Genomic DNA, 23,273 nt, shown 5'->3' with positions numbered 1-23,273 from the left:
CAATGAGTGTCTTGCGTGTTTTAAATTCGCTGTTTTATCGCAAGCCCACCTGTCCTTCCCCATGGCTGCTGTCACGTAAACATACTGTGGCTTGTCTTGAATGAAACTGGACTGCTGCATTGTAGTGAATGATCTATGCTCTGTAAAAAAAAAAAAGACTCTTTCTCTTTGTGTCATAGACATACTGAAACCGATCGAATTACAGGCTCATCTCACACTACTGAAGTTAATGGATGTCAGTAGTTCTGAAGTGTTTTCCTCGAAATCCGGATTTTAAGTGAACGCCCAAAAACTCTATCTGTGTGATTAATGACGCAAAAATCCTGCTTAATGATGAATCAAAAATACGGATATCCAGAGCGATTCCGATTCACGGTTCAGATGAAGTGGTGATAAATGCAGTCGAGATGCTCTCTGTCGGTCCTCAGAGCCTCTTAATCGTAGGTGCTCATCTGATCGCTTGTACTTGACACTTGATCACAGAATACACAATGAGAAAAATGTTTGCTTTAATTAAACCGCTAGTAAACCTTGAGGCATGCTGCTTTTACCGTGGCGTATTTCTCACATTGATTTTGTCTCACATTCCTCCTTCTCCATTCATTCTTTCTCTCCTCACACACCTGTTCGTCCTATAGGTCCAGCTATGCTGATCCGACCGGAGACACTGGCGTTCCTGCTTCTCTGTAAGTCTGATCGAGTCTTTGACATGGCTGCAAGCTGACAGTGAAATTACCCCATGAGCCCAATCAGAGGAAACATGTGATCACTTGCCACCCTTGGATTGAATTTTTTTCCATACTTGTTGACACTTGAATGCTCTAACATGCACAAGTTGTCTTTCATTGTATATTTTCCGACATATTTCTTTACAAAGCCAGTTTCAACAATTCACCGTCATTTATTTACAGTTGTTCTGGCTCATACTCATGTTTGACGTATCCTGGTTTAATTCCTAAAAAATATATTTAGTAAATCAGGCGATAATTGCTTTTAATACGCAATTTGCAGCCTTGTTTCTACTGAGAAATGAGAGATTATTTTCTCATATAATAATTTTTTTGTAAGTATAGTGTGCAGGAATGATGCATCTTGTATGCCAACACCCCAAAAGGTGTACATTTTTGAACAGGTTTTTGCTTAAATGCCTGAAATAATTAATTTCCTTATGATTTTTTTTTAAGCTCTTAGTTTATCTGGGATATTCACATGAAACAGGAAAAAACATCTAGTTTAGTTCTTTCTATAATCATGCTCTTGCAAACTATTCTAACTCAAACTTTTAGAGAAATGCTGTTTTCTCAAATTGAAAGAGTTGTTTCTCCGCTTAATAAGGTTTATATTTAGATTAGTGCTGTCAAACGATTAATTGCAATTAATCACATCCAAAGTAAAGGTTTTTATCCGTGTGTACTGTGTATATTTATTATGTATATATACACAGTATATATTTGGGAAAAATTTATATTCAGATAATTTATTTTATACATTTAATATATAAACGTAACTTATTTTTCTTAAACACATTCATGCAAGGGTGTGTATTTATATACAAAAACACATAAACAACACATATGCTGTAAACTAAAACTTTTATTTTGGATGCACTCTCAGAAATAAAGGTACAAAAGCTGTCACTGGGACGGTACTTTTTTAAAAACTTACACTTTTGTACCATTTAAATATGTTCACTTTAAGAACGAATATTTACCTTTAAGGTACCAAAATGGACCTTTTAGATACAAACATGTATCTTTTGAAAAGGTACTGCCCCAGTGACAGCTTTTGTACCTTTATTTCTGAGAGTGTGCGATTAATCGCGATTAATCATTTTATAGTACTAATTTAAATTTATTTTGTCAAGCCAGAGGAGTACAGTCAATATACACATGAGAGAATAAGTTTAGGGACCGGCCACATATTAAAATCAGCACAGATTCCCTTCTTATTTGAAATGTAACATAAAGCTTGTATAATAAAATATTGGGAATACATATGCAACTGTCCATGAATTATTTATTTCCCAAATGAGGGTAATTTTCTGCAAATCTGTGTGCATTATGAAGGGATTCAGGCAAATGGATCCACAGTAGCTTCACCACCTGAACTCAGTTGCTAAGAAATGTTATTTTTTTGCACAGTGGTTTGTTGGCATGTGAGATTTAATGCACAAAACATGTCTACGAGTGAAAAAATGTGCTGTTGCTGCCAGATCTCAATTACTGAAACTATATACGTACTATTTTATGTCATGTTTTCTCAAGCAAAACCAATTTTGAAAGTCCACTGAAAACATGTTGCCATACATTTTTTGCCGTATACAAAGTATGTTGATGGTACAAAACAGGAAGTGCGGGTGTGGCTTCTTGCAAAGCTCCGCCCTTTATTAAACAGCCAGCTGGCTTCACTTTTTTGATTTCCTATGATAGCAGGTTAACTGAGGGGAGGGGCATTCTCTATCTACAAAGCATTTGATTGGAGAGCAAGTCGTAGTACAGGATGAGTCATCAATATGCAGCTAACTTAATTACTTAAAGTTTAGCTCATGTGAAACCCCACAGAACTGAACTTTTGTGATTTGTAGTGATAGCAGCACCAGTCCGCCTCCAGGACGAATGCTTGGGGAATTCATGTTATCCTAACCTCGGTGACCTCATGGTGGGCCGTGCCGCCCAACTCAAGGCTTCTTCAACCTGTGGACTCCATAGACCACAAAACTATTGCATCCTGGGATACCTAGAGGTCAGTAGTCAAAAGAGCAACACTTCAAGAGGCGCCAGTGATGTGGTTTCAAATATGTATGTCTTCAGAGTATTAAACCAGAAATGAAAGCACATTCCAAAAGTTGCTCCTAGAACATGGCTTGTTGGGTTTGCAGGGAAAAGCTTCTCTGGATTTTAGTACTACACTTCACTTTGAAACTCGGAAAAGTCGTAACTTCCCAAGTCCTTGAACCCTCAAGCACATACATTTCCCTCAGGACTCCCGAGTACAGTTTCCTCAGATATATTTGCATAACATCTTCCCGATCCAAACTACCCAGAATACAGTTCCATCCCAAAAGTGGTCCCTTTTCAGCACCCACACTGAGATTAAAAGAGACGGCATGCTTTTTTCCCTTTTTTTCCGTGTGGATTGACAGCACTCTGGCTGACCCTTTGGGTAATACATACTAAAGACAAGTTCTGATGTGCCTCCCTGAGCTGTCGTATAGGTCATTACCTCTTCCCTGCCACAAGACTAATTTATGCCTGTTTCCATATTCCCCTTTCCTCCCGCCTCATACCCCCGGCCCTGTCTATACAGGTGATAAAGCTGGTATGTGGGTGTGCCGTTCAGCAATCATTTTGTCTATTTACACTACTTTTCTTGGCCTGAAGAGCCCACCGCAATAGTGCTTCTGATAACAAGTGGTATAAATAAAAGCAAGCTGTAAAAACACTGAATGCATTTCGATGTTAAAAATGAGATTATTGATGTGATGGACAGCTCTTGTTCATACATGCCTGCAACAAAGACGTACCCACACATATCCCCCCCTCATTGTCCCTACTATATTGAGGAAATTCTTGTGAATTTTTGCCAGGAGACACTAATTACATAGAATAATACATTACTGCAGGAGCTTCAGCGACTTACTCCCTGCTGTATGACGTTTTTAAAAGAATAATTCACTCAGGAAACTCTGTCTTTATTTGTTCACTTTCTCGTGTTGTTCCAAACCCATAGAAGTTTCTTTCTTCCATGGAACACAAAAGGTGATTTTTTTTGGAAGAGCATCCTGGTGGGTCTTTTCAATATAATAAAAGCGAATGAAGCATGCAGCTATCAAGCTCCAAAGCAAACCCAGTAAAAGTAGTCTATAACTCTCTGCGCTATATTCCAAGTCTTCTGAAAGCATTCACTGTTTTTGTGCGAAGAACAGACTGAAGTCCTTATTCAATTAAAAACTTGCCTTTCACCCTTACTCTCCTTGGTGAGTTCACGAAAAATCGCCATTAACTGTTTTCTGAATGAAAACAGTAAAGAAATGCAGAATTTGTTAAATACAGTCTTTTTTTTTGTTTTCTTTCTGTACAAAAAGTATTCTCAACTCTTTATGATATTATGGTTGAACCACTGATGGCAGATGGACTTTTCTGCCAATGTCTTTCATACGTTTCTGGACCTTGCCGGTGTACTACGGTTTCTGGAAACTATCAGTTATAAAAAATTTTATATGATGCACTAAAGTGTGTAATAATAAGCTAGCTTTGAAAGCATAAGATCCCACCCTTTCTGCAAATCACTCTCTAAAGCCACGCCTCCTCCAAAATATAAGAATGCATACAGAACAGGCAGACAAGAGCCTAATCGGCAACATGATGAGAAATGCATCCCTGAATGATTCATTTATGGATTTGACTGATTTGGTTGACTAGCCATAACTTAATGGAGCAGAAGCCTAAACTAAAATGATTACATATAACCATTTAAAAGGCATTATTGTCCTTTATCTCAAAACTCAGAATCAGCGCAAATGCTTCACCTGTGACTCCAGGAGCCCCTACAGTCTCCACCACAATTCCAACAGCCATCGTGTAGAGAACATCATCACCACCTTCCAACCTGAACGCAAGATGAGCTGGTGGCAGTCTGAGAACGGTGCGTTCATTAAACTACCTTCTTTGCACGAACGCATAGTTTTGCTGGGACTCTGAATTAAGACTTATTTTGCTTAATTTGAAAATTCCAGGTGTGCATGAAGTCAGCATTCAGTTGGATCTGGAATCAATGTTTCAGTTTAGTCATCTGATATTGACATTCAAGGTTTGTTCAATGTTTTCCGCTTATATTATTTAAAAAACTTTAATTCACGGATATTTAATTTGATAACCAATGTTCTCAAACAGAGTTTCCGGCCTGCTGCCATGTTGGTCGAGAGGTCAAAAGACTATGGGAGAACCTGGAAGGTTTTCCGTTACTTTGCGGAGGACTGTGCCAACTCTTTCCCCGGTGTCCCTGAGGGACCAGCAGACAGTATTGCTGACCTTATCTGTGATAGTCGCTACTCTGGGGCAGAGCCATCCACTGACGGAGAGGTAAAGTCTCAGAGCAATCCTGAATTAATCCAATCTATTCAATTACTTGTTAACATGCATTTCAGGTTCAGTTGAACTTTTTTCTTCCAGGTGGTGTTGAAAGCCTTGGATCCCAGTTTTGACATCCATGATCCTTACGACCCTACTATACAAGGTTCATGTCTCGTTTGAAGATGTTTTGTTTCTTTTAGAAATACGACAGTAGTAAAAATGTCAAGTCAGCATGATGCCTAAAGGCATGTCCAACAAGCAAAATACCTCAATATATTAATGATGAGCTCATTGTGAGATAAGACACTTTGAAAAACACTATTCAAACTTGTCATAACATACTTGCTTTTTTTCAAGATATCAATAATACAATAGTTATTCATGTAACAGTCATTACTGATAAATTAAAAAATCTACTATCAATAACAAGAAATTGTATTATTTTTTTAAACAACATGAGCAATGTTTATTTTGGTCCTCAGAGCTGATCACCCTGACAAATCTGCGAGTAAACTTTACCAGATTGATCACCCTGGGCGACATATTGCTCAAGCGACGGAGGAGGAACCCAGAGGATAAGTACTATTATGCCCTCTATGAGATGGTGGTTCGGGGGAGCTGCTTCTGCAATGGCCACGCTAGTCAGTGCATTCCCGTGGATGGCACACGTGGGGATACCTTCAGTGCGCCTGGAATGGTGAGTATACTCCTAATAGAAAAAAAGCATGTGAAACCTCTTTAATATATGAACCTATACAGCATTGAGATTAATTGTAGATTAATGGAGGCATTATATTTCTCCCGAGCCCAGATATTCTCCTAAGTATCTTCTACATTTTAAGAAGAGATCTTAATGTTAATTGAATATTGTACTCAGAATACCAAAGTCACGAAAAGTGTTACATACTTTTGAAACTGTTCATTTCCCATCTGCATAGACACGTTCTTTGTTCTTTACACCATTTCTGAAAAATATGCATGGATGTATTTTTTTTTGTTTTATAGCGCAGTTAGCACTAATTACTGTCTGTCTTGCTTCAGTGTAGAAAGGTTTTGCTCTGCTTTTATAGGTACCTGTTTTTATTCTTAAATTACTAGCTTAATTATCTATGCTTCAAAATGATTGTCTGTTGTGCTTTTTTCTGTCTTTGATCAAGGTACATGCTAAATGTGTTTGCCAACACAACACTGAAGGGTTCAACTGTGAGCGCTGTCAAGACTTCTACCATGATGCCCCCTGGAGGCCAGGTGGAAAAACAGACTTGGATGTCTGCAGACGTAAGTGGCACATAGACTTTAAAAGACATTTTTAATGTCTTAAGGAACACTTGAAGTAACAATATTTAACTCTTCCTTCAATGTTTCAGGGTGTAACTGCCATGGTCATTCAGAGAATTGTCACTTTGACTTAGCACGCTATCAGGCCACGGGTGGAGTTAGTGGTGGTGTGTGTGATGACTGCAGGAACAACCGTGCTGGACCCCATTGTGATTTGTGTGGGCCATATTACTACCAGGACCCTCAACGCTCTATGGATGACCCCAATGCCTGTATACGTGAGTGACCTGGCGAACAATAAAATCCTCTAGATGCACAGAAATGTTCTGTTTTTATTGTTGCCATCTAAAATAACAATTCAATTCAGGTGGAAAGGGTACTTGTTTACATTTATTTATTAAACAGATGCTTTAATCCAAAGTGACTTACAAATGAGCAATCCAAGAAGTGATTTATTATAAAGTGGCAAATAACATACTTTATAACATTTTTTCAAGATATATTTAAGTCCTCCCAGAAGAGATGAGGTCGGAAGATCATTCCAAATATAATTGCAGTAGTCCAGACCAGAAATGACTAGGGGCCTTGACAAGAAGTTGTACAGCATTTTCCATTAGGAAAGGCCTGATCTTTCTGATGTTTTCTATCCAGCTTGTGAATGTAATCCTGATGGCTCAGTGGACGGTGGTCTATGTCATCCAGTTACTGGCCAGTGTGTGTGTAAACAAAATGTAGAAGGAGAGCGCTGTGACCGCTGCAAGTTTGGGTTCTATGGGTTCAGCCGGGACGACCCTAGTGGCTGTCAATGTAAGTGTTCTTTCACCAACAGAATGGGACTCAACTGGTGCATTTCTTACTCAATAACGTGTTAAAGTGAGTTTGAATAGCTACGTTTTTTTGCATTTACCTACTTGCATAAGGCATGCATCTGCTCAAAACTTTTTTTATACGTCCAGTGTGCAGGTGTAACTTCATGGGATCTATACGCACTGGCAACCCTTGTGATCAGACAACAGGAATATGCATCTGCGAGCCATTTGCTTTCGGCCCACAGTGCGACCAGTGTCTGGTGAGCTAAACCTCTCCATTACACTACAAGGATCTAAACTTCAATTGTAATTAATGCTTGGAAATGTTTATATTCTGCTTTGTTGTCCAATTTTCCAGCCAGGTTACTGGGGTCTGGGAAACACAGTCTATGGCTGCTTACCTTGCGACTGTGACATTGGAGGAGCATTAAGAACAGAGTATGATACTACAGTTTCCTTTCTGAAACAAGCCATAGATTAATTGTTTACAAGTCTGTATGTGTATATTCACACAGATGCTCCTCAGTGGATGGCCAGTGTGAATGCAGGCCTAACATGGTAGGCCAAAAATGTAGTGAGCCAGCCCTTGGACATTTCCTGGCCCCTCTTGATTTCTATATCTATGAGGCTGAAAATGCAGCACCTCTGGTGAGAGACTGGGTGTGATTTTTGTAATACATCGTATTCTTAATCATTCATAAGATAAAAGAGACTCTCATGACTTTCCATTTCTTCTTCCACAGCTGGCTATTTCTCCATTTATACAAGCCCCTCCATTGGTCTACCCCCCAGAACAGATCCCTGTACGACCTACCAAGCTCCCTCTCTGCCCTTATTCCCCAAAACCTTACCCAACACCTTATAAAGAACCCTCAACATTCAAGCCGTCTCCAACCCCATACAACTCCCATGTCACACTACCCATCTGTGAGCACTACTACAGACAGAGGGGTTATGACTTCAAAATCAGTAATGGCAGGGTTGTGGTGTTCAAGCGTGAGAAGCAGCGAACTCGAAGACGAAGACAAGGCCAGGTAATGTTTGAACTGTCAGATAAACAACCTGTCCAAGTCATATTATCACAAAATTTTATGTGATTGTGTAATACCATTCATGTGCAGAAGACAATTCCCTTGGAACCAGGCTCACCTCTTCAGATCATCCTGCGACAGCACACAGATCAGCCCATCACTTGGACTGGACCAGGTTTTGTGCGAGTTCAGGATGGGGCTGGACTTAGGTTTATTGTCAGCAATATACCAGCTACTCATGACTACTATGTAGTTATCCGCTATGAACCAGAGGTCAGCCAGGCTTTTTGTTAAATATTTGAATATCAGTGTTTGTTTGAAATGTTTTGGTCCATTTCACATTTATGTACTCAAAATGTTATCTTTGCAGTCCACCGATGATTGGACAGCTATTGTGAATGTTGTATCATTTGGATCAGGGGATAGACGTTGTCTGAATGACCCATCTGATAAAATGTTTACTCTTCCAGCCTCTAGAAGGTGAGATTTTTGTATAGCATTTTTGTTGAGTGAAAATTCTTCAACCAAAAAAGAAAATTCTGTCATTGTTATGCGCATGCTGTTCCAGATGTGTGATCTTTTTTATGCAAAAAAAAAATTGTACATACATTGAAAGTCAGTGGGGTCAGATGTTGTTTTGGACACCATTACATTTCACTGTATAAACTACCCTTTAAGCGTTCAGGTTCTTCAAAGGCATTTTTCATGTCAAGTAAAATTATTACAAGATCTACTTGATCTAACTACATTTAACTCTGTGATACAGGACAGCCACTCTGAATCTTCCAATATGCCTCAGTGATGGTAATAAATACCATGTAGACATCACTTTTAGAAAGTCCAGTGACAACTCTCAGATCACCTCATACATCCTGATTGACTCTGTAAGATTTCAACCATTGTTTTTACAAGATCATTGGAAAAGCTACAATTGAAAATTATGTACTTTTTGTTTAGTAGATTTATTTATTTTATTCACTTTCCATAGATGGGCCTCATTCCCAAAGTGGACTCACTCCAAAACTTCTGCACGCAGTCATATCTAACTCAGTTTCAGCAATACCAATGTATTGAGCTAAGCGCACAGGCAGAACAGCACGTCCTTCCTGAAGTATGTGAGAGGCTTATTGGAAGTATGTCAGCTTTCATTCACAACGGTGCAGTTTGTGAGTATTGTCTAAATTTACATCACAGATATACAAATGTATTTAATTCCATGATGCATTGGTACCTTGTATTAACTAAATGCATCCGTGTAAATCAACAGCTTGCAACTGTCATCATATTGGAGCATATGGCTCATCTTGCAGTAAATTCGGTGGACAGTGTCAATGCAAACCCAACGTTATTGGTCGGTGCTGTGATTCCTGTACTCCTCTGACGTATGGGCTTGGGCCAGATGGCTGCTCACGTAAGGCATATTGTCATATTCAGTGATGACATGATATATTAAATTTTATATATATATATATATATATATATATATATATATATATATATATATATATATATATATATATATATATAGATTTTTCTATTTATTTTTTCTTATTTGTCATTTACTCCTCTAGCATGTGACTGTGATCCATCTGGCTCTATCGCTGAGCTTTGTGACCAGACAACTGGTCAGTGTTCATGTCGAGAAGGAGTAACTGATCGTAGATGTGATAGATGTTACCTTGGTTACTACGGTTTTCCCCTATGCAGACGTTGCCAATGCAACGAGTTGGCTGACATCTGTGATCTGGTCACTGGAGACTGTCTAGACTGCAGGGAACACTCCACTGGACCTCACTGTGAAAGGCAAGAGAGGATTTGATATCATATCATTTCATTTCCAATGTTACACTGAAATAAGCGAATCCTTACCAATAAAAGGGTCACCCAAAAATCTCAATTATGTCATTAATTACTCAACCTCATGTCATTCCAAACCTGAAATTTCTTTCTTTATCTTCTCTTTATTTACAAATTAAGATATTTTGATTGAACTCTGAGAGCTTTCTGACCCTGTATAGCAACAACTGCCCCAGAAAGGTAGTGAGGATATTGTTAAAATAGTCCATGTGACAGCAGTGGTTTAACCTTAATTTCATGAGTCTAAGAGAATACTTTTTGTGCACAAATAAAATAAAAATACAGCAAAAACCAACAGCAAAAGCAATTAATTAGTGTAGCAGATTTATTCCTCCATGACAAATTAATTTTAAATCTTAATTTGTGTTCTCAAGATAAATGAAGGTCTTACAGAATAAATGAATGATATGTGGGTGAGTAATTACTAACAGAATTTAAGTTTTTGGGAGAACTGTCCTTTTAAGGTGCTAATAGTCATTTTCTGTTCAAGGTGTGAGGATGGTTATGTTGGTGACCCTGTTTCTGGGCTGCCATGCGAGCCATGCTTATGTCCAGATGTGAATGGAGGTGGGCGCTTCTTTGCCATTGCCTGCAACAAAGACCCACACTCTGGAGCTTCATACTGTGAATGTCTGCCTGGACATACAGGTCCTTGTTCATTCTTTCATACACAGCATTCACAATATAAGTAGAAGTAAAGATAAAATAAAAACACCTATTACAAATTTTTACCTTAATCTTGTAGGCCTAAAATGTGACTCCTGTGCTCCTGGTTACTACGGTGATCTGAGGTTACCAGGCGGCCGATGTGAGGAGTGTTATTGCAACAACAACATCGATCCTCGTGATGGTGAAGCATGCAATGCTGTAACTGGTGAATGTCTGCGGTGCTTGCATAACACAGAGGGGCCAAGCTGTCAAAACTGCAAACGTGGATACTATGGCAATGCGCTTACTCAAGAATGCAAAGGTACAGATTTAAAAAGATACATTGCTCCAATATCATTAATGTGGCCCAAATAACAACCAAGTTGAAACAAATCTCTTTTGTTTTCTATTTCGAATTACAAAACAATGACCATGCAAATTAAAGACATTTTAGGGGCTTTCACAATGGGAATTTATATAAACTAGCCACTAGGGCCATCTTATGAGAACTTCCCCAGGGTTGCATTCACACTGCCAGTAGTAATGCTGATGTGACATAAGCCAGCTAACAGCATTGCCATAGAGCACAACATTCAGCCATATTCACAACTGTAGAATGGAGATGGTGATTAATAGAGAAAGTGAGTAAACTGTGTGTTTACATGGCTTTTTAGAAATGCCGTGTGCCATAGAGCTTGAGTTCAGCCAATCAACACACTCAAAATTGGCCAGTCTCTTAACCAATAATTGGTTGGTTTGAACTGAGGGGATTGCATTCAAAAATTAACGTAAGCTTGCAATTGATTGGGTAAGGGTGAGGTTTAAGTGGACTTAATGACTGGCTTATGTGACCAGAAAAAGGTCTGTGACTTTCATTGTAAGATTCAGTATGACATTTTGGTGAAATAAAAAAAAAAGAAATAACTATATGGATGAATTATTCAGATCTATAACATGCAATTACAAAGTAGATAAATACTTTTCTATTGGGGACAAAATGCTTCATATAAATTAGTTTATATTTGCCTTCATAAGCAACATATGCCATGTTTTTATTAAGAGTGTTCTTGTGACTGGAGAGGCACAGATGACAGAAAGTGTCCAGCTGGAAGCCCCTGTTTCTGTGACCAGGAAACTGGGCAGTGCCCATGTCGCACAGGTGTGAAGGGAACCCAATGTAATGAGTGTGAGGATGGATACTGGAACCTGGATGGGGAGTCTGGGTGCCTGCCATGTAACTGTGACCCAGAACATGCCATCAACTACATCTGTGACAAGGTTAATATTTTCTATTTATTTAATCATTAATACAGTAAAATCAGTTTAGAAGAAGTGTCTCATCACATGGATGGCTTTAACAGGTTTTTGGCCTGCACACCTTTACTTTATGTCCTTCTAGATCACAGGCCAGTGTTTCTGCCAGCCAGAGTATGGAGGCAGAAAATGTGACGAGTGTGGGCCAAATCACTTTGGAAACCCAGATATACAATGCATGTGTAAGCTAATATAGAGTTTTGTTCTCTTTCAAGTCATGTCTGCTGATTAAAACTAAAATTATATCATCTTTTGTTCAGCTTGTGACTGTAACATGGAGGGGACCATTTATCCAGCTTGTGACCCTTACACGGGTGAATGTTTGTGTAAGTTGGGGGTAACAGGCCTTTTCTGTGACGACTGTGCCCCGGGACATGACACAAACTTTCCTGCCTGTGATCCCTGCCATGCCTGCTACACCCTTTGGGAGAAAATTGTCTTAGATGTTAGACAAGATATTGAGAGGATAGAAACTCTAAGGCCATGTCCTGAAGACGATCGACCTTTATATGAACTACAAAACTTAAGGAATTTGTTGGAGAAGCTGCAGAGTCTGGCTAACTTGACTGCCAAATATGAGCTTATAAAACTAGAGGAGCTCTTGGCACGCATTAGGTAATATAATTTTACACAATTTAATTGACATAATACAATATTTATGGGTCAATGACACAATGCTAATTTTTTATCCCAAATCCATTATTCCTTTAAAATATATACTTTCATCATTACTACAAATTACTATCATCATCTATGATTAACATGTTTTTTTTGAAATTAAGCAACTGGAAACAATTACAGTAGTCTTATATGATGACCACTTTTATCTTACATGTCTTTGTACTCACTCCTCAGGAATGAAACGGAGACCATTGACCCAAATACAATCATTATTGATCCAACCTTATTGCTCAACACAGACATTGACAATATCCGACTTGAGTTCAACAGACTCTTGAAGAATCTCATGGAGAAGACAAAAGAGATTCCAGTGACAGATGTAAAAGCTATTAATGGTTTGTAAATGAAAAGAGTTAGATTACCAAAATGAAAAGTTGGTTTAGCAGAATCTGTGAACATTATAGGCTTTTAAAAAAAACTGCAAGCTATTATGCAACTACTGTTTGTGTCATTTCTATAGATATTTTAAATAAGATCAAAAAGCTCTATGAAGAATTCACTGACAGTGAGAAGAAAGTGGAAGCAGCTAAAAAGGCCCAAGAAGCCTCCAGGAAGACGAGAGAGAATGTTACATTGGAACTTGCAAAGTGTCGCATAGGAGAAATGGATAAGCTGGAGAGGAAAGTGAAAGCTCTGAGTGTTGCCAATCTCAATGAGAAGGTGAATGAAGAGTGAAACTTCATTCTGCAATTTGAATTAGAAATATACATGTAATGCAGTGACAAATTTTCTCCTGTAGGTCTGCGGGGCTCCAGGCGATACAGAATGTGAAAAGGCAAAATGTGGAGGTGCTTCATGTGGGATATGCGGGGGTCCGGGCTGTACGGGGAGTTTGCCCATCAGCCTCAATGCCTCTAAACTGGCAGAGATGACGGAGAAGAACATCACTGAGCTGCGCAGCAAACTCAAGGAAGCTGATGCTAAGGCATGTCAAAACATAGCAGTACTTTTATACTTTATCATTTTAATGAAGATATGTTTTAGTGGATATTGCCTTGTGGTTCAAAGTGATTGTATTAGGGTCTCCAGAGAAACGTAAGGTTGCTTCTTTTGAAAAAGAACCCACAAACTTTTGTATAATATTATCTCTTACATGTAAAACTTAAGTCTCATTTTGTTTTCTATTTTCAGCTCATGGGCACCTCAAAAATGTCTAATTACATCAAAGATCAAGCTGAGGACCTAATGAATAAAATGAATCAGACTAAGAACAAATATGAGAAGGAAAAGATTGACACCAAGAACCTCATTGAGAAACTCAAGAACTACTTGAGAGGTACTGCATGTATTGAATCAGTTCAGCTTGCTTCTGGTAAAGCTCAACTGGTCTTTGATCATATCCAGGCAGGAAAAGAAACTGGACAGTTATTTCGTCTACTCACCTGAGGCCACTCTCAGGCACATCAGTAGCAGTGTTTTCATTTTGGGAAGCACAAAATCAAAAGTCCAAGTGTCTCTTTTTCGTACAACAAAAGTAGACCGCGACTAGGGTTAATGACAAATGCACCATAAAAGCAGTTCTCAAGCATGTGAATGGAGAAACAGATTGAAATTTAAGTTATTTGGTGTAATCCTGCCATCAGCTATAGGTCTCAAATTTTCTTCACACTTACACTTACCTTGTGTTTCACAAAACATTTTTTTCCTCTGAAAAACATCACACTGTGAAAAAGGCTGGCCAAGCTGATAAGGTTTGCTGTTTTGGTCACATGCCCAATGCCCCTGCTGTTACATACATCTACAGCTTGGTGGCGTGCACAGTGAATAACAGAGGAAAAAAAATCCAGAATCTTGTTTCTATTCTATTCTCTTGTACTCTTTGGTGTTGTTTGATGAAAAACATAGCAAATACAAAAATCTGAACGGCTGTTTGAAAAGATGATTGACTTCCTTTCTTCTCCATCAAAGAAAGTGTACCGCTCGCTGTCTTTCTGCTAAGCAATTTACAGAAACAGGTTTGCCTTTTTGTTCAGCCTGTCTTCATTTTGCTAAATGAATGCTCCTATTGTGTTGAAGAGAAAATTATATAGACTTAATGTGATGTGAGGGATTAATCAGAGTACATTTAGAGTAAAATGAAATGCCTAAAGAAAAATGTACATTTAGTTGCCTGTTGTACCTTAACAGATGAGCTGGTGAAGCCAGAGGACATTGAGAAACTGGCCAATGCTGTGTTGTCCATTCAGCTGCCCAAATCTCCTGATGAGATCAAGGACATGATAGAGGACATCAAGAGGATTCTGGCAAACGTCACAGACTTTGATGATGATCTAGAGCACTTGGAAAAACAAGCCAGAATTGCTGAAGACATGAAGGAGAGGGCCCAAGAAATCTTGTGAGGCTGCAGTAATGAAGTCAATGTGTCAAAGATGTAGTTTTTACCATTTCGTTGTGTTCTGTGAAGATAAACATGTGGAAACCAGTATCACTAATCCTGTTTGGTTGTTGCATAACCAGGAACAGAACCAAGGCTTTGAATGTGAGGGAGATAGAGAAAGCAATCAATGATACAGTAAAGCTCAATGACAAGATATTCAAAGATCTGAATGAGGCTGAAGAAAACAATGACATTATCAGAGGGAAAGTTAATGAGGTAATGTTTATTTTGCTAAACAATAAATGGACTTTTAAAGGAATTTTCAATCCAGACGCGTATGCTGTAACTTTGTTTACTTTTTGATTTCTTGTTTTGCTCTCAATTTCTACTTTCTTGCCCTGATAAACTGCTTTATATAACATTTTCTCATCACTTTTAAACAGACTGAACCTAAACTAAAAAATATTGAGGAGAATTTGGATTCAACTCGTGCCAAAAAGTTATTGGATGAAATCAAGGCCTTGAAGAATAAGACAGAGATGAACCGAGCTCAGGGGGAGGAGGCCAAAGATGCTGCCAATGCAGCGCTTGATGATGCCAAAGACGCTGAAAAGGTAAGTTTTACAAGCACAAATACATATATTTATTTAAATAAAAGTATGCTGGATGTACAAACATGGTTACTGTTTAAAAGTGTACTAATATTAACCGGAAAATTCAGCTTTTAATTATTTTACTTATTCTAAGTGATTTGGTTTTCTGCATTGGTAGGATCTGGAGGAACTGAAAGAGCAGTTTGGAAAGTTAAAACTTAATAGCACAAACCAGAATGTTAATGAAGAGGTTAATGAACGTTTGAAGAACATCACAATAGAGGCAGAAACACTGGCTAAAAATGTGGATGATAAAATGAAGGAAATTGAAGGTACGGTACATAAGAAGCACTATACATGTGGATTTGACAAATGTATTTGTACAAAGGTGTTAATTTTCTTGTTAGCAATGTCATTTTTTCTCCTTTATCACTGTCATTTCAGAATTGGAGAAAAGGATTCTGGATGCAGCTGAAAGAAAAGAGGAAAGGATTAAAGATTTGGAAGCACTCCAGAAGGAGGCAGATGACTTGAGGAACGTTATTGTTGACAGAGTGGATAAATACAATCTGTGCTCCACCTAAGCCTGCAAGGGCTTCCCTTCCTCAAAATTAGAGGAAGCAGTTTCAGTGTTTGCCATGGGAAAATGCAGAAGGCAATGCAGGGCAAGACTGCCTCGGACTAGGTTTATAGGATAAGTGCGGTCATTTTATCCTGGCCATTTGAGGGCTTCCTGATTTTGTGTTCACAATCTAGAGCTACAAACTGGTTCTCATCAAGCCCCAGAAATGCGTAAAGACATATTCTAGTACGGTTCCATTTTATTCATAGTATATATTTTAGCAAATGATGGGCCAATATAATATTTGAAAATCTCATATAGGTAATGCACAACCCTGACTGTCCACAAGAGGTCAGAAGAGTAAAATTTAAAATGTCAATCAACCATGCAGCATTATTTCATGCACCGCATTATTTTAAGTGCCATGGCAAAACCAGTCATATTTTACTCAAGTTATTGGCCTGATGAATTGAGTAAGAAGAGAAAAAAAGAATGAGAGCTTTAAAACAATGACAAAAAAATAATATTTAATGATTCTGAGCCAGGATTTCAAATGAATTACTCAAAGAGTTTCCTTTTAATCAAACTACTGAAAATCGGAGACGGAACTTCAATTAGTTGAATTAAATTCTTTTTAGCTCATCACAAATTGGATTATGTCTGAGCTATTTAGTCATATTCCTCTAAGTCTCCTCCAAAAATATTTTCATTGTTTTTGGATAATGCATAAGTAATTAAAATATCTTGATTAAAAACCTACTTCATCATTATTTCCAGAATGAGCTCAACAGCTACTCCGTGTGCATCAAGATAAGACAGTCAAGTTTAGACGCCCGCTGCTTGAGGAATGCGTTTGTTTGTCTCTCGCAGGAGGTGGAGGGGTCTGTGCTTTTGTCCTGTGGTGTTAACAGCCTCTCCATTTACTATTCAATTGCAAAACCAAAGGTAAAGCCCCACTGATGTTATTTCACTAGTCTGAGTGGATCTCACCCCTTCAACTACTTTATTGCTGTTCAGACGCATTTTGTTTGGTCAGAGTTAATTTCATCTTCACTGGGTGAAGATAAAGGGGAAAAGTCATGAAAAAGATTATGTTTAAAATGTTTTAAAACAAATCATATAGATTGTTAAAAGTAGCAATCTAACGTAGTTGATTGATTCAGCCGTATTAAGGTTATTTAGGTGTTACAACTTGACTGAACTTTTTTTTGTCAGGTCAGACAGTCTGCTGAATGATTAAACTGCGTCTTTCAGGTTTCAGACAGGTCTGCAGATATTAGTTGTGTCACCTCACCTAATCTCTTCCTGAGGTTTACAAAGAGAAAACAAAGAAAAACTTTACACAAGCTGGTTAAAGTTGACAGGGTGTAGAATTTAATCAAGTTGGGTTTCACTTTTTACAATGGATGCTTTGTAGGACTTGTCTAACTTAATATCTAAACATCTGACCACTTTATTGCTGTGATATACTGATAATTTAAATCTCTGGTTTAATTCCTAATATCGTACACTAATTTATCTCAGTCAAGACAACCACCAAATCCACATCAGTTCCACATGAACCTCCCGCTCTTTGACTGACCTTTAAACTGTCTCATTACTGAGGAGTCCTCCCTTATTTAAGGCCATTTCAGTTCATTTTAGTGCATCATTACTGGAAGTAAGAATAGCTGTTCATAAAATTGTTAAGACTTTGTATTTGTGCGTGAGAAACTATTATGATGTAAAATGACATTTTTTTTTATCTTCTAATAAAAAACATTTTGTTGCAACCAGTTTTGTTTTCTCTTAATATTAACAAATACGACGTAATAGCATGGTTTTCTAGAAAATGCACCACTATTGTACGCCATTGTTGGGACTTTGGAGTACTGTGGTGAATGGATTTAGCATTATATGGTAATATTTTATTTTATTATAATGATTAAATATGATGATTACAATGAAAGCAAATAAGCTTCATATTTCCCAATACAACATCTTTTCCTTTATCGTTTTAAAAGTCACAGACCAGAACAATCCCTCTCTATCTTTGCTGAGTCTGAAGCACCGTTTCAAATCCCCTCAAAATGGTGCGTTTTCATCAAATGCGCAGTGATTAGATACATTTGACACGAACAGTCGACTCGAGGGTACTTAAACCTATACTTCAGTGCACTTTTGATTACTTTTGTCCATTTTTCCCTGACCGTTGCTTACCTCAAGGCCACCTTCGAGGAGGATGGGGGAGGGTACGCGCGAGACGAGTCGAGCGTCGTGCGCATGCGCAGAAGATTAGCGGCTGAGGAGAAAAAGTTTCGCGCAGCTCCAGCTGCAGTAAAGCAGCGGTACGGTCTGCGGGGATCAGACTCAGCGCGTCAGTTTCCAAGCAAAATCTGGACTACTGCCCCCCCGGCTGAAGAAAAGATCTAGAAACATGCTGTTACAGCTCGCAGCCCTTTTAAGTAAGTTTCATTTCAGTTTTGTTGAGGCTTCATATAGAGGTGTGACTTATATAAAGCATCTCAAAGCAGTAATATTCAAAAGAAAACTATTATAATTGATGTAACTTTATAAATTGCATGTATTTTACACCTTTTTACTTGTTAATTATTGTTGCATTATATATTAATTAACGTTAATTCATTTAATTTGAGATTTAATCTTCATGCTTCATTATATATACACAAGTGTGTGTGTCTGTGTGTGTACATGTTATGTAAATTTGGAGCTTTTCTACAATTCCAACTTAAACGACTTTTAAAACCCAAGCAAACAGGCATTACATTTCACTTCTACAGATGCATCTAAAGATTTTGTCTTCCATAAAGTTTTAGGGGCATTGGCTCTCGCAGATGTGCCTGAGCTGGGAGATGTTTGCACAGAGGGGAGCTGTTATCCTGCCACGGGAGATCTTCTCATTGGGAGAGCACACCAGCTCTCAGCCACTTCCACATGTGGACTCCACAAGCCCGAGCCCTTTTGTATCGTCAGTCATTTGCAGGTAACATATGTGCTGCAAAACGTTATCCTTCACTGTTGATTAAACGCAGATATTTTAACATTAAAAGTTGCAATTAAGTTCGAATTAAAATTACTATGTCGTGTCATCATTCTGAATTAGTAGACATTTGTTTTATTTTTCAAGTTGCAGAAAGTTGCAAACACGTCATGATATCAATTGATATATGTTCATCCGAAATGAAAACTGCATCCCCTTGGGCTGAATTCTCAGCCTGATAATTGTACTTTAATGACACAGTTGAGAATTTATGCGTTTTATTTCCACTTGCGAGATTTCTCCCAACACCCTTTGGGGCTTTTCTAACATCTTCAGAAAGAGATTTAATGCTGTCCCGTTATTTCATGTGGGTGTTTTTGGAACGTGTTTGTCTTTAGAGATTTGTTTCCTTCGACCCTTGAATGTCTAGACTACTTCCTTCTAGACAAAACCCCTTAAAATGTTTTACGTAGGGCCGTTGAACATCTTATGTGGGTCTTCTGAATCTTCAAAAATGCAATCTGCAGGTTTATAGGGGTTTGTTGATGCTATGGCTGAGGGATAATCACTCATGCCACACCATAATAGAGAGATAACTACTTCCGAGTTTTGTCTCGTGACCGAAATCTTCCTTTACATATTGGATCAGTTCTTTTGATCAGTTTAAAACAAGATGGTGTCATTGAAGGCAAACCTTTCAGTTTGAGGTGAGGTCAAACCGTGGTTATGAGGTGGAGGTGGACAGGAACTCATTTTAACGCACTACTAGTCACATTACAACACCATATATGTCCTAATTTTCAAGCTAATTGCTGTTAAGAGAGTTAAATTGCTTTAATAGTTTTTTAACTAAGAGAAAATGTAAGAAAGCAGCTTTAAAACATCTGGCCTGCGCATGAAACCAATGCTCTCTGGGGGCCAGTTTAAAAATGCTGTGTCCTGTAAGTCAGACCAAGTGGGTTGACTTGCTTCCTTATCTCAGAGCCTTACAGTCATTCATTTTATTCTGAAAAGTTCTTGCTTCACAAGAATGCCATTGACATTATCTGGTTTTCGCACCCACCTCCTCCATCACAGGAAGAGAAGAAGTGCTTTGTGTGCGACTCCAGGGGAACCTACGATGAAAGCACGCACCAAGTAACCAGCCACAGAATCGAAAATGTCGTGACTACGTTAGCCCCAAACCGCCTCAAGACTTGGTGGCAGTCAGAAAATGGTGAGTTGTGTTGTGACTCCAAACCAAACAATTTCTCATCTTTCTTCTCAATATAATCCAGGACAATTTTAGGTGTTTGCTCAATCTCGGATGTGAAAGGCTGTATAGTTCTCACAGGAATGTAGGAAGGCTGTGAAACATGGTATTATTAGAGGGAACTCTCTCTCATTACAGTGTCCGTTAGTTGCCCTATAATCAGACCAATGGAGGGACTAACTACTTCAAAGCATTTGTGTAATTGCTGACCAGTTAAGGTGATGACCAGTTTTTAAAGTGTGGAATGACATCTCTTTTTCCCTTGGGAAAAGTTTTCTACATGCCAGTTAAAGATTGTGTCATTTATCGCATGCAAAAAAAAAAAAAAAAAAAAAAGATATGTTTTTTTTCAAATGTACGCTCATAATCTGCTTTTTTCAGTAAAATTGTATAAAAGTGTTCAAAATCATATGACACCAAGACGAATACAAAGAATACATTTATAAGAACTAGCATTTTATATCATAGACGCTCTTATTTGTACTCTGTAACTTATAATCAAATGCCATTGGTTGAAATGTTTCACAACCTTGTTAATTAGCTGGAAATGCAAAAGTAGATTGAAAACAACCTTCAGCGAGTAATAGCTTCAATTCAATCCTGTTTCTCACACCGTGTTAGTTTTTAGTTTTAGTTTTTCCTACAACCACACGCTCGGTTGAGTTGGGAAACATCTTCAGCCAACATGGAAAAGGTCCAGCTGTTGCAAGCTATCAGAATGTACAGTTGTACACGCCATATGTTCCTCGATGACACAAACAGACAGAGGAAATAGAAATCCAGAGATTTACTGGTTATTGCAGTGGAGGAGTGTGAAATGTAGCGGGACAGGAAACGAGGGGCTATGAATGCAACCAGAGAAGCCTGTGAATGTATGGTTTAGGAGAGGTATGGGGTAAGAGGACAGAGAACTGCTTACCCATGAGACATACAGCAGCCAACTGGGCCAAAAGCCTAGGAATAAATGGGTGACCTCCTACTTAATTAAAGATAAGACTCTGTTTATTCTTATTTCTGTTGTTTGTGGACCCCCAAAGCACTTTCCCACTAAAAAAAACAGATGTTAGCAGCAGAGATCTGCAGTACTATTAGGGTAATTGTGTATTGCTTCTTAATATACAATCTGCAGATGTTCTTGTTAAAATTGTGTAATTCGTACTGAAACTATATCGCTTAACCCTTCCTTTACAGTTGGATTACTTAATGGAGACAAATAGGTAACTCTTTAAAATACAGTCCCATTAGTTAAAGGAATAGTTCACCCAAAAATGAATGTCCTGTTATCATTTACTCACCCTTGAGTAGTTCCAAATCTGTATGAGTTTATTTGTTCTTCTAAATACAAAGGGGTATTAAAAAGGAGTTTTTTAAAGTTTGTTAACAGGCTGTTTTGGTCACCATTGACTTTCTCAGTAGGAAAAAAAATACTATGGAAGTCAGTGGTGACCTAAAACAACCTGGTTACAAACTTTTTTTTATCTTCCTTTGTGTTCGGCAGAACAAAGAAATACGGATTTGTAACTACCCACGGGAAGTTCATTGTTAGTTCATGTTAACATGTGCAACTAATTTTAACAAATGACACTTTACTGTAAAGCATTACCAGAACATTCTTTGTCATTTCTTCTAGCCAGAAGTTAGATAAAACAGAGAACAAATAGAGACTTTAATCTCATGTAGAGGCTTTAAAGGATTTGCATAAAGCGACTATTTAGTAAAACTCGTTTCCTCCCCCTAAAAATAAGTTAACATATATTCAATGTAGGGATATTGTCATATATAGTTGGTTTATGCATAGAATGAATGTGAATGGGGTCATATTAAAAACCATGAAATAATAAAACTAAAGATTGCAGACCAGATGACTTTTGGTTCCCCAAAGAACCTTTATTCGTGTGTGAAGAACATTTTTAAAAATTTAAATAACGTTCTAGTGGAATGGAAAGGTTCCATTGATGTTTAAAATTCTTCATGCTCAACCACAGATGCCAGTAAAGAGCCTAAAGAACAGTCTGGGAGTTAACTGAAATTGAACTGGATGAATAAATGTGGAGAAATACAACTCTTGTCTTTATCTCTCTCTTTCTCAGGCCTGGAGAACGTCACAATCCAGCTGAACCTGGAGGCAGAGTTCCACTTCACCCACCTCATCATGACCTTTAAAGTAAGTGCTGAGGGGACAGCGAGCTGTTGATGTGTGTTTTGGGGGGAAGGTGTCGCCACAGCCCCGGGCTGAGGTGAGATTTGCGGTCGTTAGGAGAGAATGTGGGAAGGGAAGGGGGGTCGATGTTGATTTTGCTGGCAGGAAGGGAAGCGTCGCTCGGTGTGTGGGAGCCGTGGGAGGTCTGGGATAAACCCAGCTGTGCAGCCGACAGAGATGACTGGAATGCTTCATCTGAAGATTACATTTCAGCTTGATCTCACTTCAGCAATACAGTTCAAAGAAATTCGAGGGTGCATATGAAAGGCCTGGCGTCAAGAGAACAACACATCTCATGGGATGTTGATTGCAAATATTGTGCGGAAATTGTACAAGAAACCTAATCTCTGTTTGTTATAATATCAAATAAAATGCAATTTTATTCATGATTCAATACCAAATATTATTATCCAAGCTAATAATGTCAATATTGATACCAATGCTTACATTAAATGGAAATAAGTATACTGTATAGTTATCATAGTTTCTCACAACCTGCTGTTTATTTGTTGTTGGATTTAGCTTTTTTTTTTTTGGAGTTATTTTAGATTTAGATACTTATAAAAATAAGTAGTCATTTTTAAGTAGTAAAATAACTCTCCATCCTAATATGATGAAATTATAGCATTTTAAAAAAAGAAAACTGCTAAAATGACAAGAGCGCAACAAAATTAACTTT

The 23,273-nt window shown here is 38.1% G+C and overlaps 2 protein-coding genes across 2 annotated transcripts in view; both read left to right on the top strand.

Annotated features, from left to right (window-relative positions):
• The first annotated feature begins 646 nt into the window (after positions 1 to 646).
• Positions 647 to 17,916, top strand: lamb4 (laminin, beta 4). The gene is made up of 34 exons (XM_043228877.1): positions 647 to 686; positions 2,585 to 2,742; positions 4,509 to 4,644; positions 4,736 to 4,809; positions 4,893 to 5,081; positions 5,172 to 5,235; positions 5,555 to 5,769; positions 6,230 to 6,350; positions 6,440 to 6,628; positions 7,002 to 7,157; positions 7,307 to 7,419; positions 7,518 to 7,597; positions 7,675 to 7,807; positions 7,903 to 8,193; positions 8,281 to 8,463; positions 8,561 to 8,670; positions 8,957 to 9,074; positions 9,179 to 9,356; positions 9,458 to 9,601; positions 9,762 to 9,993; positions 10,538 to 10,695; positions 10,793 to 11,017; positions 11,756 to 11,973; positions 12,095 to 12,191; positions 12,270 to 12,624; positions 12,865 to 13,025; positions 13,151 to 13,350; positions 13,430 to 13,615; positions 13,822 to 13,966; positions 14,818 to 15,025; positions 15,148 to 15,283; positions 15,451 to 15,621; positions 15,779 to 15,932; positions 16,045 to 17,916. Exons 1-34 carry the CDS (start codon positions 647 to 649, stop codon positions 16,182 to 16,184), a joined length of 5,478 nt encoding a protein of 1,825 aa, XP_043084812.1. The 3' UTR covers positions 16,185 to 17,916.
• A 546-nt stretch (positions 17,917 to 18,462) lies between these two features.
• The window catches only part of LOC122331057 (laminin subunit beta-1-like), a 28,706-nt gene continuing 23,895 nt past the window's right edge, over positions 18,463 to 23,273 (top strand). Inside the window, 4 exon segments of the mRNA XM_043228498.1 lie at positions 18,463 to 18,606; positions 18,973 to 19,145; positions 20,220 to 20,358; positions 22,485 to 22,558. Of these exon segments, the coding sequence (XP_043084433.1) occupies positions 18,579 to 18,606; positions 18,973 to 19,145; positions 20,220 to 20,358; positions 22,485 to 22,558 (414 nt within the window). The 5' untranslated portion in view covers positions 18,463 to 18,578.

This window comes from Puntigrus tetrazona, chromosome 25, assembly GCF_018831695.1.
Source record: "Puntigrus tetrazona isolate hp1 chromosome 25, ASM1883169v1, whole genome shotgun sequence".
Classification (NCBI taxonomy): domain Eukaryota; kingdom Metazoa; phylum Chordata; class Actinopteri; order Cypriniformes; family Cyprinidae; genus Puntigrus; species Puntigrus tetrazona.
The sequence above is the reverse complement of the archived record's forward strand: the minus strand, read 5'-3'. Positions and strand labels throughout refer to the sequence as shown.